Source organism: Pundamilia nyererei, unplaced genomic scaffold, assembly GCF_000239375.1.
Source record: "Pundamilia nyererei isolate P.nyererei 1_Seehausen unplaced genomic scaffold, PunNye1.0 scaffold00004, whole genome shotgun sequence".
NCBI classification, from domain to species: Eukaryota; Metazoa; Chordata; class Actinopteri; order Cichliformes; family Cichlidae; genus Pundamilia; species Pundamilia nyererei.
In genome coordinates, this window is record NW_005187405.1 from 5,560,221 (window position 1) to 5,574,226 (window position 14,006).

At 40.0% G+C, this 14,006-nt stretch overlaps 2 protein-coding genes across 2 annotated transcripts in view; one reads left to right on the forward strand and one right to left on the reverse strand.

The window, feature by feature from the left end:
* Positions 1–5,727, forward strand: part of thap4 (THAP domain containing 4) — a 9,406-nt gene extending 3,679 nt beyond the window's left edge. Inside the window, exons 2-5 of the mRNA XM_005721321.1 lie at positions 2,685–2,838; positions 3,154–3,263; positions 4,861–4,964; positions 5,093–5,727. Coding sequence (XP_005721378.1) covers positions 2,685–2,838; positions 3,154–3,263; positions 4,861–4,964; positions 5,093–5,209 — 485 coding nt within the window. The 3' untranslated portion in view covers positions 5,210–5,727. The remainder of the gene's footprint in view (positions 1–2,684; positions 2,839–3,153; positions 3,264–4,860; positions 4,965–5,092) is intronic.
* Positions 5,728–6,264: 537 nt separating this feature from the next.
* The window catches only part of bokb (BCL2 family apoptosis regulator BOK b), an 11,057-nt gene continuing 3,315 nt past the window's right edge, over positions 6,265–14,006 (reverse strand). The window contains exons 4-5 of the mRNA XM_005721322.2: positions 9,020–9,183; positions 6,265–7,321 (exon numbers count right to left, since the gene is read on the reverse strand). Of these exons, the coding sequence (XP_005721379.1) occupies positions 7,196–7,321; positions 9,020–9,183 (290 nt within the window). The 3' untranslated portion in view covers positions 6,265–7,195. The remainder of the gene's footprint in view (positions 7,322–9,019; positions 9,184–14,006) is intronic.

The following is a 14,006-nucleotide window of genomic DNA, read 5'->3' on the forward strand; positions in this document are numbered from 1 at the left end:
TAGTCGACTAATCGCAAAAATAATTGGTGACTAGTCGACTATCAAAATAATCGTTTGTGGCAGCCCTACAGTTTAGATGCGAGTGCTGACCATGTGTGCACAATCAAGCATGCGCTGATTAATGCATGTGGAGTTCTTTGCTCTAATGTGAGACTAAATGAATACAGCACATTTGAATCAAGATCTGTATTCAGTGCATCATTACGGCCCTATTGTTGATTACTATTGATTACATTGTTGATTACTAGCCCAGACACTGGGTTTGTTTTCGGTCATTATCTTGCTGTAGGCACATACTAGGCACATACCAAAGGGCACTGCAGAATGCTGTGGTAGCTGTTTGGGTTCAGGGTGCCTCTTACTCTGTACAAGTCACTGACCTTGGATCCAACAAAACAGCCCCAGACCATCACACTTCCTCCTCCATGTTTGACAGTTGATGCCACACACTGTGGAACCATCCTTTTGCCTACTCGAAGCTGTACAAAGATCCTGTGTGATGAAGCAAAGGTTCCAAATTTTGATTCATCAGTCCATAATACCTTCTTCCAGTCTTCAGTACTCCAATAGCGGTGTTTCATAGCCCAGGCAAGTCCCTTTGTTTTATTCTGGCATCTTAGCAATGGCTTTCTTGCTGCAACTCGTTCTCTCAAACCTGCAGTTCAAATTCATAACGGTTGTGAACAACAGGGTTGGGACCAGAGTAGATGAACTGGATGGACAACCAACTTTGTCAAGTCAGCATTTGGCTTAAGTCACTTTGCTATGTCATTAAAAAACAACATCATACAGACTGTGTCCACTAAACTAAAATCAACACTAATACCCGTTAAATGTAAATTTTAAAGGGTACTTACAAAAGTCAGTCTTATAAAAGTGTCCACCTTTACAACAAATTCAAAGAAAAAAAAAAAGTTGCCTTAAACCACAATTATGAACCAGTATGCACGATTGCAGCTATACACACATATGGAAGGAGACACTACATAAATATTTGTCTCAGATTGCAAAGGCAAATCACAAGAAAAACAAAAGATATCACTCTGGGTGCAGCAGTGGACCCATGAGGCACGTGTGCTGCATTTTCTGCACGTTTTAAATGGTGCCGTTGAAATCCACCAAGTGAACAGGTGACTTAAAAAAAAAAAAAACACAGAGCTGGTAAAACATAAGATCAGCTGTGAAACTATATAAGGGACTGGTAAAGTTTAGAAACCAGAGAGACAAGTGGAGAAGAATCAAAGGTGTTTAAGTTGGAACACTGAGGGCAGCTAAACGGGTTCTTCAGTTCACTTAACAGAGTCTGTAGCATGGGTGTGAAGATAAATTAAATTCTATTGTTTAGGAGGAGCACTAACTCTAGCTGTGTTTTCAAATTGACGTTGCTTTAAAATAACACGTTAAATGCCTGTTGCGTTGCCTTATTTTTCTCGCACCTCTAAGGGAGGACCTAAGACACCAAACAAGAATAATAAGAGAGGGCGTGTAGGTAAATAAAGTGATTTCGTTCAGAGACTGGTTTAACATTCATTTCTCAGAATGGGCACTGCCTACCCCAGCCACCACTTCTTGTCTCTAATGGAAAAATAGTGAATTTCTTTTGATGTGTTTACTGTTTCGCTCTCGTAGCGTGCAGCCTTAGTTGACTTTATTCCACGCTCAGCCCTTTCCCTATGATGATACACCTCAGCTGCTCTTTTAGAAGAAGATGACCTTCAAGGCTTTCTGTCCACAAAACCAGTAGGATGTCGTTTAGCTTGTTGAAAGGACATATTTTATCAAATTCCATGACCTGTTTTCTTTTTCTTTTTTTCTCCACTAAATCCTACTGAGTAGTTTAGGTACTTAAACCTGACCAGACTCGCACTGCAAACTCAAAGGAAAAATGGAACTTAAAGCAGAAAGCTCCTCTATGCTTTGGCTCAGGAATTGACCTTCTTCACATTGAAGTGTCCCTGTGTGACACGTGAATGGCTCCAAGTATCTGGCTCTCACATTTCTCTAAATGTGACATATTTTCCTGGGATTTAGCCTCAGACTTCTTTTTTTGGCTACAAAATCTCCACATTTGTTGAAACTGGCCAAAAAGCTCCTTCTTTTAAAGCCATTTTGAATGGAAGCTACTGTTTGGCATGTAGTGTTGTGTTTTCCTTCTTCTGGTTCCCTAAAAATAGATGTATGCAAGTTTGAACGTTCCTGTCGGAGGTTTTTTCCCTGCCTCTAAATGGTCTTTGAGTCTGCACGTAGTTAAACAAAGAGCGTGGGTTATTTTACTTAACAAAGTGTGTGCAGTTTGCTTTTATCTCTGCCCATCTGATAAACAAAAACGTGTTCTGTGCTTGACTTTCTGACTGTTTTTTTAAGTAATAAGAAAAAATTCTAGTGGAAGTTTAAAGAGTTTAAAAATCCTAATCTTTTTGATTTAAGAGAGCTTCTGTTAAATATATTTGGTATTAAACATTATCATGCCATGACAATTAGGACATTTTTCTTTTAACTGAAGATGGTTCAGATTTTAAGTCTATCTGCCCAAGGAGCAAATCAAACAAATCCAGTTTGAATCCTTCAGAAAATGATTCTGTTACATGATTACATGATGAAGCTTCTTTTTTCTTTTCTTTTTTTATAGTAATGCTGCGTAATTTGTTTGTTTGTGTCTTGTGCTTTATCTTTTTAACCATCAGTGGAGCTGAACCCCACCCTCCTCCCTCTGGAATGGCTTCTGGGCACCTGGGAGTGTGATGAACCAGGAGAGGGCTCCTTCCCCACCATAAAACCTTTCCGTTACACAGAGACGCTGCATTTCAGTCATGTAGGACAACCAGTCATCAACTTCATGTAGGTTATATGAAGAAGTGGCAAATCAAGTAATAACAGATATTTATAGATTGGAACATTTAGTCAATATAACTGCAAGGTCACTGGCTGTTCTGCACGTCAGAATATCTTACGAGTGAACTGTGTGACTTTGAGTTCAGTGTTTCAAGAGAACAGACTCATAAATTATGCTTAAGTTTAACACGCTGGAAAATGTCTTTTGTGTAAGTTTTAAGTTTGTGTATTTCATTTAAATTCAACTGGAATAAAATTAATAAAATCTGCCGATAACGAGAGCTCGTCACCACGATCTCCCACTGATGTCGTGTTTTACAGGTTCAATGCATTTCATGCCGAGTCTAAGAAGCCCCTGCACAGAGAGTGCGGGTTTGTTCGAATGCAGCCGGGGACTAACAGAGTGGCCTTCATCATTGCACAGAACTCAGGTGAAATTCACGTCATTGTATTCACCTTTTTTTTTTTTTCATCAGATTGGACTCTGGTTCAGTTGTAAAGGTCATGTGATGTGATGAGTCCCGATGTACCTTTTGTAAATGTGCATCACCCTCGCTCGTCATTAGAGCAGGGCGATATGACCGAAAATATTTATCACGATATACATTTGAAAATTTGCGATAACAATATAACTGACGATATAATTGACACGAGACAAAATACTTTACAACTCCACAACTTTATTAGTGCAAAAAACAAACCATCAATGTATTTTCACTTAAACAAGCAGCTGCTTTTTATGTGCATTAAAGTTATATAAAAATTAACAGTGCAAATGCAAATTCCTCGCTGACAGTTTAACCAAAAGGCGTTTCCAGTGGAAACTGGCCGACATATCCTCAGCACAACCATGTATAACATCCACAAAACTTAAAAAGAGGTTATACACACACAATACAGTAACATTATGTTGAAGCACAGTACGTATCACTCCGCGAGGCTCCGCCTACGATAGCCGTAATGCTCCCTAATGCTCCATCAAGCGGTGCGGCTTCGTAGCTTAGCAAAGTCGAACTAAAACATTTGACAGATTTTCGAGCGCCGTGTACATAAAATCGTTCCGAGGTCAGTAAACACAACCAGAGTTCATACACAAGGCACACGGGATTATAAGGGGCTCTGTTGACTTTCAGAAAAATCAAAGGATTGATTTTAAGTGCGCCGTATTTTCCAAACAACACGGTAATAACGACGGCCCGCTAGCATGCGCTACCAAAAATAGTGCTTTGTTGTGTATCTGACAGACAAAAGCTAAACCAGTTCCACACCACTGAAGCTGCAGCATTTTTACAAACCAGTCCAGGTTCATCTGTTTCATTCAACGATCTGCTTTCGCCCTCATTCTCCGTCGCTGCTATGCTTTTTCCGCCGTGTGCGTATGAAAACAAAGGCACTGCGCATGCGTGTTTCGCCATATTTCATTTTCTTATCGTTGCCCGACATTATACCGGTATTACCGCGAACGGTATGATATGGCCCAGCCCTACTCGTCATCACCAGTAACCACCCCACAAGCCTGTAGGCCCTACAGCCTGATGGGGTGTTGTCGTCACAGGATTTTGAAACTGATACCATTGATGTGTCCACCAGGAGGCTGAGGGGTAACACTGGTCTCAGCACTGGTGGCCACCAGTATTTTTAAATGAAGGTGAACTGACAAAATGTTTAAAAATGTTATTACAGTGCTGATAATTTTCTTTTTTTGCTCTGGATAAATCCTCTTTAGGGGACCAAAAGTGTCTCTCAGTGCAAAAAACAACACAATAATGTCTGGATTGTGTTTGGCTGGCTTTTCCTGGTATTCAGGCTTACAGGGCCGAGTAAATGTGTTTTACTCATCTGTGTTTTCCTGCTATGACATTCAATAACCACAGGAAAGAAAACTATTTCAAACAGTATTTTTTTAAAGCTTACTGCAGTGATAAAAAGCTTTTATTAGATCACATTTGTGGCAAATTAATTATTTTTTTCCAGTGATTTACCCTTCTTTCAATACTCACACGATACCCCTTGTGTCGTCTGCTGCAGGTCTGGTGGAAATCGAGGAGGGAGAGCTGACAGGGCAGCAGCTGAGCCTGCAGTCCCTGCAACTAGCCCGAACCTCTTTTGCAAAAGAGCCTTACGTAAAGCAGGTAAAGCTAATCCAGAGTCTGCAAGACGCACTCACTGAGCTGCAGAAATAAGAGGATTAAATATGACACTTGGCCATCAAACCTCTTGTGATCAATAAAATGACTCCTGCTCGCTTTCCCCTCTTTAGATTTGCAGAGTGTTTCAGCTCCGGTCTGACGGGAAGCTGGAGCAGACAGTTTCTATGGCAACAGACAACCAGCCCCTGATGCAGCACTTGCGCATCACCTACCGTCGATCGTCTTGAGCAAGCAGGAGGGCTTCTCATGCACTGAAATAAGTTTCCAGATATATATCTGGAAACACTCGATCAATAATTCCAGTTGTGTAAGGGAAACATAAACAAATCTACAGAGATATACCTCTATACTGTTATGTGGTAAAAAGGCTGTGGTATAACCTGTTGAACTGAAATAATCAAACTTAATCTTAACCACTAGTTAAACATCACAGACAATATCAGGATGTTCATGGTGTATATTTAATCTGTAAAGCTATTTCAATGTGAAGATAATAGAAGTACTATATGTGACTGTCACTGCACTATCATAAAATTGTAAGCTAAAGCAGCTGGAGACATTGCACTGTCCTTTGAATGTGGGCTTCAGGGGTTTTTTCTTTTACTGAGTGGCACTATGTAGAAAAAAAAAAGACTATTTAAGGCCACTGTTTTCACATATGTGCTCAGAGACATCCATGTCTGCGAGGGGGCAGCTTCACTGTTCGTGTGCTGGATAAATTAAATTACTCATTTTGTCTTTGCTTGTTTGAGTCTATTAATGCGTTTCTGTCCTGATGGATGATACAAATCTGATTAGCGTGTGTTAATGCACTGCAACACACAACATCGGCGCTGGAAACACGAGAAGACACTGCAGGCTGACACACGGTGACTGTTACAGCCATGGTTTTTAAATAGAAGGCGCCATATAATGTAAACACAGAGCTAAGATTGTGGAGCACCTTGAGGAACAGTTAAAGCTCTGATGTCTTTAGTTGCATGATATTATAAATCCTCGTGTAAAATTCTATTTTTCGCTCAGTTTTCTTGCCTTTGTAAGAAGAGGGACAAATTGGGTAAAGGAAGCGACTAATTCCCTGCAACAAAGGGGTCCTGTTAACACTTTTTCCACCAGTTGTCTGCCTCAGGTTTTCAAAATTATCTAAGCCGCTTCTTTTTAACCAAATCCAACTCTTCCTCAATGACCCAGGCAGCAATAAACACCCTCACCTCGTCACCCTACGGGGCTGTTCTTTACCACCTCTAATTCCTCACAGCAAGGGTAAGGATGCGCCTGTTATAACAAAAGCATCACAAAAGTCCCGTCTGTGAAGGTTGAAGTTTATTATAGGTTTCATAAAAACTTTTAGACACATTTATAAGTTCACACTTAAAGTGACACCCATCACACACAATCATCCTAAACAGCTGCTGTAGTGGCGTCCTCATACTGCAGTGGTTTGAAATACAAGTCATTAAATAAAAAAATAAAATCATAAATAGACTATTTACAAATCTAAAAGGAAATCAGTGTCCACAAAAATATGCACATTCAGTATATATATATATATTACCATTCCTTGAGTTCTTTGGCCAAAAAGGAGCGCAATGAGATCCAACGTTTCTCTTCGTTATTTTTAAATGGATCATATTTGTAAATAGACTCTTTGTGCTTTGGTGAAGTACAATAGAGTTACTCCATGAAGTGTAAACAGTTGAATCCACCTGACATTACTCTTGAGGCGTGAACTCACTTTTTCCAGACTCAAACCTCACAACAGGACCCAGCCAGCTGAGCGTCAGTTTCGTCACAAACACAGTTTTCGCCTCTTTAAGTGTGAATATTCTGAGAAACACCACATTAAAACGTCTGAGTGTTTGTCTCTGGAGTATGAACAGCCTCACGTTACAACACTGGAGAAGCCTTGCTTACTACACCGGTTAAAGCAGTAAGATAATACATAGAGGCGGAGTGATATGCCCTTAAATGTCACGGTGACTACTCTTTGGATGAAGGGTAACCACTTCACGGGCTCGGCCGACACTAAGAGAACACAAACATTTGTTGGTCAAACATTTGCTGATGGCCATACACAGCAACTGAAATCTACCGGCAGGCTCAATCCCCATCAATCACAGCGACCCTCTCCACTCCAGCTTTTTATTGACAAGTCTGAGATTTTAATCCCACACATGACACCCCCACCGTCCCACCTCCCACACGCTGTTTGTTCACAGCTCCTTCATGATGTAGACATACATCGTCGTGAGGAAGCACTTGAGGGACTCAAAGGCAGAGGACAGCCAGTTTTCTTCAGGGCAAAAATCCTTTTTCACCACACATTTTGTGATCTCCACCTTAACAAAATGAGATAAAAGGGATATTTAAAAACAAACAAAAAAACTTGTTAAATTTCTTGAAGTATAAATATTAAAAGGGAAACTTTGTGCTTCCATTTATTTTCTGATATATAAAAAATTTTACACATACACTTTCAGAATGCACTGCAGCAATGGTGGACACTCATATTGAACAGGAGGTGTTTGTGCAAGTAATTCCTTTGAGCCAAAAAGCATCAGATGCTTTGCACACTCCATTTCAGATGAGGGTTTTTTTTCCTACTCTTGAATCTGTATGATGTCACTGATAGCAGACTTTTTCATCAGCTCTGGCTAGTCACAATTGGGAACAGCCAATCATAAGAAAGGAAGAGAATTAGATAGCCGGCGGACTGAAGAGCTGCTACGAGGACTGATCTAAGGTCAGTAAGGATTATTTTTGAACTGTGAATCATGCAAAACTACCCTGGTACAGTCCACGAATAGACATAGGAGCTGGAAAAGAGCAGACTAGATGCATTTTAGAGAAGAACAGAGTTTTTAGCACTTCAAAATCACACTTAATGTGTGATTAAATTGCAGTTATTGGAATTACCTTTAAAATCATAAACAATGCTGCGCCGTGCTACCTCATTGAACTCCTTAGTCCACATAACCCTAGGGGAGCTTTAAGATCATCAGGACAATTACTCTTAGTGCAGCCTAGATCCCAGCTAAAGACCAGAGGTGACCGTGCTTTTGCCCTGGCAGCCCCGAGCCTCTGGAACAATCTTCCTGCTGCTATCCGCGCCTCTGATTCCATCTATTCATTTAAATCTCAGTTACAAACTGTTTGACCGAGCGTTTTCAGTTAGTGCACATTCCCTATATTATTTTACCCTTATGTTATTTATCTTCTACTAATGTTCCACTGTATAAAAACTCCCACCTTATATTTATGAATACTCTGTAATTTTATCTAAACTAAACTCTAATGTTTCTTTTCTTATTTTGTCTGTACCTTTTTGGGTTTTTGTACTCTGTTATAGCCTTTTATCTTTTATGTTTTAACCTTGTTGTGAAGTTGTATTGTATTGTTACAAATAAAATAACTGTTTAAATGAAATTTCATATTTTATTTTCCCCAGTATGTGAGGATCTCAGTATTTTAATTCTAGTCTATAGATGTCATTAGTATTACAGTTTTTGTTTTCTACCTGAATTTGTGAGTCTGAAAGAAAGAAGTTGTAAAATTGATGTTACTGAGGAAATCAAATGAGTTAAATGTCATAATGCCTTTTTACTAGTGGCATTTCTTATTGCAATCTGCTGTCTCTTTTGTCAGTCCACTAAGAGTAAAAATACTGTCTGACTCGGAAGATGCACAGACACACATACACTAAAGTAAAATAAAACAGAGTTTGAATATTATTTAAATCAAGCATGAGAATGATCCACTTTACAGCAGAAACTTTTCATCAAATCATCCAGCAGGAAGCCAGAGTAAGCAAATAACATCCCCGTATCTCAGACTGCTGAAAGACGACTGAAAGCTGACCGAGCTTCATGCACAATCAGCATGTTTGTCATGCACAAAGCAGTGCATCAAATTCAAATCCCCACCCCACCCCTGCACACACACACAAAACTAGCAAATGCAAATCGCTGTTGTATCTCAAATGTCAACTTTTTATGCATTTCATGTTTGCCCAAAATGTTGCTGAGGCAGAAACTTACCCATCCTCCCCGTCGCTTCAGCCAGGGAACCAGGAATTTGCGGACAAACTGTCCCAGACTGTCCACTAAGATGTGCACTGTAGCCGGATGGCCTTGTCTGACACAGTCCACTGCCAGGGCTCCAGCTACCGCAAACATGGACACCACCTTACCCCATGTTATGCCTACAGGAAAAAACAGACACCAGTGGATTATGTTTAATTATTCTATATCTGTGTATCTGTGCTTCCACAGTTCAAGCTGATCTGGATTTTGTTTATCTGCAGCCACCGAAAATCAAACTGCCATCTTTACCCCACTATAAACATCCCCTCCCACACAAAGCAACACCCATCGCTTTCCAGCCTCATATTCTGTGACCTGACAGGAAGCACGGAGGGCAGTTGGTGCACCTTGTAAATATGAAAGTCAACACACTGGTGTTAATGCTATCGATAAGGCCACGCCAGGCTGTAAAATAAACAGGTTTAGACTGCACTGCCACTGACGCAGTTTCAGATACGGGAAGGTCAACAGGTTCAAAACTGAACTGTGAATGGAGCAGAAGCAGCGGAGCTGAAAAAGACCAAGTATTTGTCCCGTTACCCAAGAGGCACCAACCTCAAAACAGTCCAATATGATAAATGACGGCATTCGGCCACTCCAGGCAAAGTTTCCAGTGCAACGAGGGATTGTTATAACGAACGTCATTGATGCAGTGCAGGGCTTAATGGCATTGGCCCCCTTTAGCCCTGCTTGCCTGCTTGCATTGTCATGGTTGCTCCTTAGAGCTGAGCTACAGCCTCTGAGTGTGGCTATTAAAGGATAGAGCTTAAATGAGATAACTGTCCGTGGAAGCTGTCAGAGCACGTCATGTCTCCCTCCCTACTGAGAAGCGGGCCAAGAATAGAGACAAGATTGCCGGGGATAAAGCTGGAGGAGAGGAGGGCGGAAAGAGAAAGAACAGAAGTGGGAGGCAGGTGAAGATGGAGGGAGGAGAGATGAGCCGTGTTGATTTTACTGAAGGCGACCACAGAACAGACGACTGTTTCCAAAGGAAGATATGTAGATATGATCCACAGATGCCATATAAATGTCATTCCTTTATGTCCACCACAAAGTAATGACTAACTAAAAGCTTAAAGGGTGGTTTTAAAACAATCTCGAGACTGCAGGAAAAACACACATGCCTTTTTTTTCTTTATTTATAGTCAAGTTCCAACCCGTCCCAGAGGGCTGGGGCTGCCTGGGTTCACCAGTTTGTTGTTCTTGAGGAGGAATCCCACGCCGTTTCTAAAAACGATACCCTCGTGACGTCAAAAAGAGCAGACATTTATCCAGAACACAAGCATGAAAATGTCATTAACCAAGTCTGTGTTTGATCTTTCCTGGTCCCGCGTCAAAGTTTTACCAGACTCTCTAATCTATTCCCGAGGCGCATACAGAGGACATAAAGTCACTCTTTATTTGGATCCTTCAAAATGTCTTTCCTTCTTTGGACGGTTTACAAAACACATCTGTTGTCAAGACAACTTTAAATAAATTTTTTTTAAAAAGGCACAAGACCAAGACCAGCATGATCGACTTCACCCAAATAGACTCAACTAGAATTTAATCGACAGGCTTTTTGACACATTTGTTCTGCAATGTTGTCACTAGATTAGCACAAATCACTCCTAGCCAGGAATAACAGGAAGAACCACTTGGGCTGTTTATCCAGAGGTAACAACTGTGAATCAAGTAAGAAATTCCACATTCAAGCCAGAGCCAGCTGCTGTTGTCCTAAGCCATTTCTCCTTGGTTTTAATCTAATGAACCACAGGAATAGCTGACCATATGTTTTTATTAAATAAACAAGTACATCAGAAAGGGACAGCTGAGGCAGAGCAGTTTGGTGACAACCTTGGACACATGCAGAGGAAGGATAGTGGATATACTGGGCAAAGGGTGTTGAACATGGAGCTGCCAGGCAGGAGGAAAAGGGCAAGACCGCAGAGAAGTTTCACAGATGGCACAGTGTTATTTACATGACTTAATATGGGAGAGGCTGTGACAGAGGAGGATGCTAGGGATAGGGTGAGATGGAGATGACCTGCTGTGGAGCCTCCACAGGAAGAGCAAGAAGAAGAATAGGTGCAAGGAAGAAGATGTTGCTAAGCTACATCAGCATAGATTGAGACAGGATGACATTTAGCAGAGGAAGCAGAGCATGTTTATCTGTTCCCAGCTCATTAACTTTGGAATAACTAACAAAGACTCAAAGTTCACTTTTTTTTAAAAAAAAACAACAAAACAAAAACAAAAAGAAAAACTAGATCTTATCAAAAAAAAAAGTGTAAATAAACACAAATTAAAATAACAAAAACAATAAAAATATTTTCACCTATTGGCCAACTTATTTTAAAAATTCTGGCTGGTATCTCCTTACCTCAGTCAATGCACTCTGGACTTATAACATTTATTCCTAAAACTGGGAAACACCCTTTAGACCCAAGTGGTTAGCCCCATATCTTTGCTTAATTCTGACCAAAAAATCTTGGCAAAGGTCTTAGCAGGTTGATTAAAAGTAGTAATGGCGAAAATAATACATGCAGACCAATCTAGTTTTGTTCCAAACAGCCATGGTTCAGATAATATTAGGCGGCTGGTTAATTTGCAAAATTATGTTTATGATTCAGTATATCCAACAGTGGCCCTATCGCTGGATGCTGCCAAAGCTTTTGATTGTGTTGAGTGGGATTATCTGTTTAAGACATTAGAAAAGTTTGGTTTTGGTGACAATTTTATTAGGTTGATAAAGATATTATATGATTCGCCTTCAGCGCGAGTATTGACGAATGGGCTCATATCAGATCTATTTCTTTTACAGAGATCCACAAGACAGGGCTGTCCCCTTAGCCCCGGGCTTTTTGTTATTACTATAGAGCCTTTGGCACAAAAACAGAGAAATAATGTAAATATATTTGGAATTTTGATGGATAATAATCAACATAAGCTTCTATTATATGCAGATGATATGTAGTTACTTATGACACAGCCTGGGAAGTCTATTCCAGCCCTATTAGAATGTATAGAAAGCTTTACGCTGCTTTCAGGGTATCACGTCAACTGGGATAAATCAGAGGCAATGCCTATGTCAGGACACTGCCCTCATACTTTATTTAAACAGTGGGAGTTTCGGTGGTCCGTGAATGGTTTGAGGTATTTGGGGATACAAATTACCTTGGATTACACTAAGATGGTTCGAGCAAATATGGAGCCAATGTTTGAAAGAATAAAAATGGAATTTGGTAGATGGTCCAGGGTACGTCTCACAATATGGGGTAAAATTAGCTGTATTAAGATGATGACTGCACCCATGATCTTTTATATTTTATCCAGTATTCCAGATCTAGACTTTTTGATCCAGCAGTTTCTTTGGGGTAGCTCACCACATTGTTTAAGTATTAAGAAACTTCAAGCGAGTGCAAAACAAGGAGGTTTTTCATTGCTTAATTTCAAATGGTATTATTGGGTGATGAATGTGAATCAACTTAGAGCTTGGTTATCTACTGTTAAACCCATTTGGTCCCATATAGAGACGGAAGTTAATGGCGGTGTTTCTCCTTGGAGGGAGCTGTTTGATACCAGTCATAAACTTACCCATCCTATAATTGCAAATGCGAAGACATTGTGGTGTAAATTACATAGTGCGGGTCGCTGGGACTTTATTAAATCTCCTTCGGCAACCGGCAATGGAGTAATAAAATAATTTTAATTGGAGGGACATCGGTTGACTGGTTACAGTGGCGTAAGGCAGGCATCATTTATGTATCAGATTTATTTGACTGTGGGACCAAATGTTTTTTAAGCTTTGATAAAATTGTGGAGTTATATAAGTTGCAGCGTAATCAGTTCTGAAGATAAGCTCAAATACATAGTTCATTATCGAAGTGGCTGGGAACCCCCTTGAGTTGTCCTGTGGGCAGCCCTGTGGAAGTCGTGCTCTCAAGATCATCCTTGGGTAAAGGTATCACTTCTAAGATTTATCATTTATTGCAAGAACGGTCAGCTGACCCGCTCCTTAAAGTTAAGGGCTACTGGGCCCAGGACATGGCATTGGACATATCCTTCAGTTGAACGGGATTCATGGTTTCAAAATGTTAATACTATGTATAAAGAAACAGGCAGTAGATTTATTCACCTTAAGATAATCCATAGCTGGCATTGAACACCGCAATAATTGTATAAATGGAACCTGGCCCCTACGGACAAATGTTGGAGATGTGATGGTCAAAATGCTTTGATTTTACATATCTTATGGAGCTGTTCGGCACTTCGGGATTGGTGGGAAAACATAATGGAGGTAATTTTCAGTGTTTTGAAAAGGAGATTTGGTATCTCACCAAAACTGTCCATACTTGGTATAACCACAGAACTTTCTGATGGAGATTTTTCCAGTTATACAAAAAGATGGGTTATTCAGCCTCTTACTACGACCAAACAGGTCCTGCTAAGACATTGACGGAAAAAGAACCCCCTCCCTATGAAGAGTGGCTAATGACAATGGCTAAGTTGGCGTCTTACGAAAAAGTGACTTATGGTTTATTAGATAAATTGCATCAATATGATTGTATTTGGTCCATCTTCACAAGCTGGCTTTCTGCAACTTGAAGAACAGAGGAGTAATGACAGAGTGGTGGTGTGGGGATTGGTGTGCGAAGAAAGAATAGGATAACTTCCCTTTGTTTTTGTTTTTTGTTTGGGTTTTTTTGTTGTTTTTCTGTTTGTTTTTGTTGTTGTTTTTTAAATTATTTATTTATGCATTTAAGTTCTGCTATTGAAGTTTAAAATGAAATAAATAAAAATTGTTGATGATAAAAAAAAAATTATAGCTGGTATCATCCCAGAACTCCACTGGTGTAGCCTGCAAATTTTTACATAAGGGTATTAAAGTAAGGCTGTGTCTATGTTAGACTGGATGTAATAATAATAATAATAATAATAATAATAATAATAATAATAATAA